The sequence below is a fragment of the Stegodyphus dumicola genome, chromosome 3, assembly GCF_044657685.1.
Source record: "Stegodyphus dumicola isolate Sdum_Otavi_A_Nest chromosome 3, ASM4465768v1".
Lineage (NCBI taxonomy): Eukaryota > Metazoa > Arthropoda > Arachnida > Araneae > Eresidae > Stegodyphus > Stegodyphus dumicola.
In genome coordinates, this window is record NC_140770.1 from 201,992,453 (window position 1) to 201,994,011 (window position 1,559).

A 1,559-nucleotide genomic window follows, 5' to 3' on the forward strand; every position below is an offset into this window, starting at 1 on the left:
ATTTACTGAAACGTGATTTCTCCTTGCTTTTATTTTTATGGATTAATTTCTATATTTAGTCTGAGTTTATAGTGATTTCTTCATCTGAAATAACTAAACTGTTTTATTCATCGATTTCAAATATTTTACTAAATATTTAACTCATAACTAATAATTTGTGAGAAATTTGTCCAGTTAACATACGTTTAGCTATATCCCGTTCCAGTTTGAGTGTACGTTATATTCAAAATAACTATGACATTATGAAATTTTACGGTTATTGATATCTGAGATACACAATAAAATTGCTATGAGAATAATATTAAGAATGATCACTGTGAAATTTTGAATAATTTATTTATATCAAAAGTTTTGTAATATTTTTCTTTGGTCTACATTTTTAGCGGTCAATTTCGATACGTTATAATAGAATTAAAATCCTTAACTAATTTGTAATTTTGGCACGGGCATTTCTTTAATATTCAAATTCTTCTTCTTTTATAACAACGCAGGAAACAAGAAATATTAAAAATATAAGTATTATTTTAAGCAACCTTATTAATAATAGTTAAAACGTTTGCTGAAAGATTATTTTCCTGCTTCTGTTCATATAATATTTAGAAGCACGTCATTTCGTTAAATATTACAAATATACGATTTTAGTCCAGTATGAAATTCAAATTTGTTATAAATTAGTTGGAAGGGAAAGTGGACAATATAAATTGAAAATTATACACGAAAAGCAAGAGCAAATTAGTTTATTTTGACGTCGCAGAGTTTGGTACAGTTTGAGGCAGATTATTATTACAATTCTAGTGATTCGATAACGACGTTTTGCTCCTAAAAGACCTATGTTTGATCGATATCCAAATTAATAGTTTTACTCAATAGCTCAGCCCCACTGAGGTTACGTTTTTCGCCTAATTTTAAAATTTGTCTTTCTAGTTTTGAATTAAACTAAGACTGAATTATCTTCACCGAATCTTAAAGTTTGACAAAGTCAGTTCCTATCAATCCATGTTTTTTTTTTTTTTTTTTTTTTTTTTTTTTTTTGAGCTTGGTGTTCATTAGAGAAAGAGAGAAAATTTCAAATCTTATATAAATGTTTTTATGGCAATTAAATGAGTTTTTTTTTACTTACGACAAGGGATGCGAAGGCAGAAGTAGCTACAATAGCGATAATAAAGGTCTGTAATAAAAACAAATATTTATTACATGAATGGTTATGTAATTAAATCAGATAAATTTCATACTATTTACATTAGTCAACACTGTTATTGTTTTCTTCGCAGTATTAATTCTAAAAAAGATTTTTTAATTATATAATTATATTTTGAGCCGATATGAGTAAATTAAAATTTTAGCCTCTCATCTTAAGCTGAATTATTTATTTTATTTCTGAAATAAGTTTATGCAGAGCTCAAAATGTTTTCATAAAATTTTATCAGATAATGGTGCTTGTTGTTGTTATTTATGCTCACTTGTCTGACAGTACCATCAGCCCAAGTGTACGCAATTCTTCGTGTCAAGGAGCGCAAGATACGCTTGTCGTTGGCAAGAGCCTTGAGCACCTTACAGGT

At 27.6% G+C, this 1,559-nt stretch overlaps 1 protein-coding gene across 1 annotated transcript in view; it reads right to left on the bottom strand.

The window, feature by feature from the left end:
* Nucleotides 1–1,174, bottom strand: part of LOC118198638 (uncharacterized) — a gene marked incomplete at its 5' end in the record, with an annotated part of 1,910 nt that extends 736 nt beyond the window's left edge. Inside the window, one exon of the mRNA XM_035370369.2 lies at nucleotides 1,121–1,174. Coding sequence (XP_035226260.2) covers nucleotides 1,121–1,174 — 54 coding nt within the window. The remainder of the gene's footprint in view (nucleotides 1–1,120) is intronic.
* Between the last annotated feature and the right edge of the window lie 385 nt (nucleotides 1,175–1,559).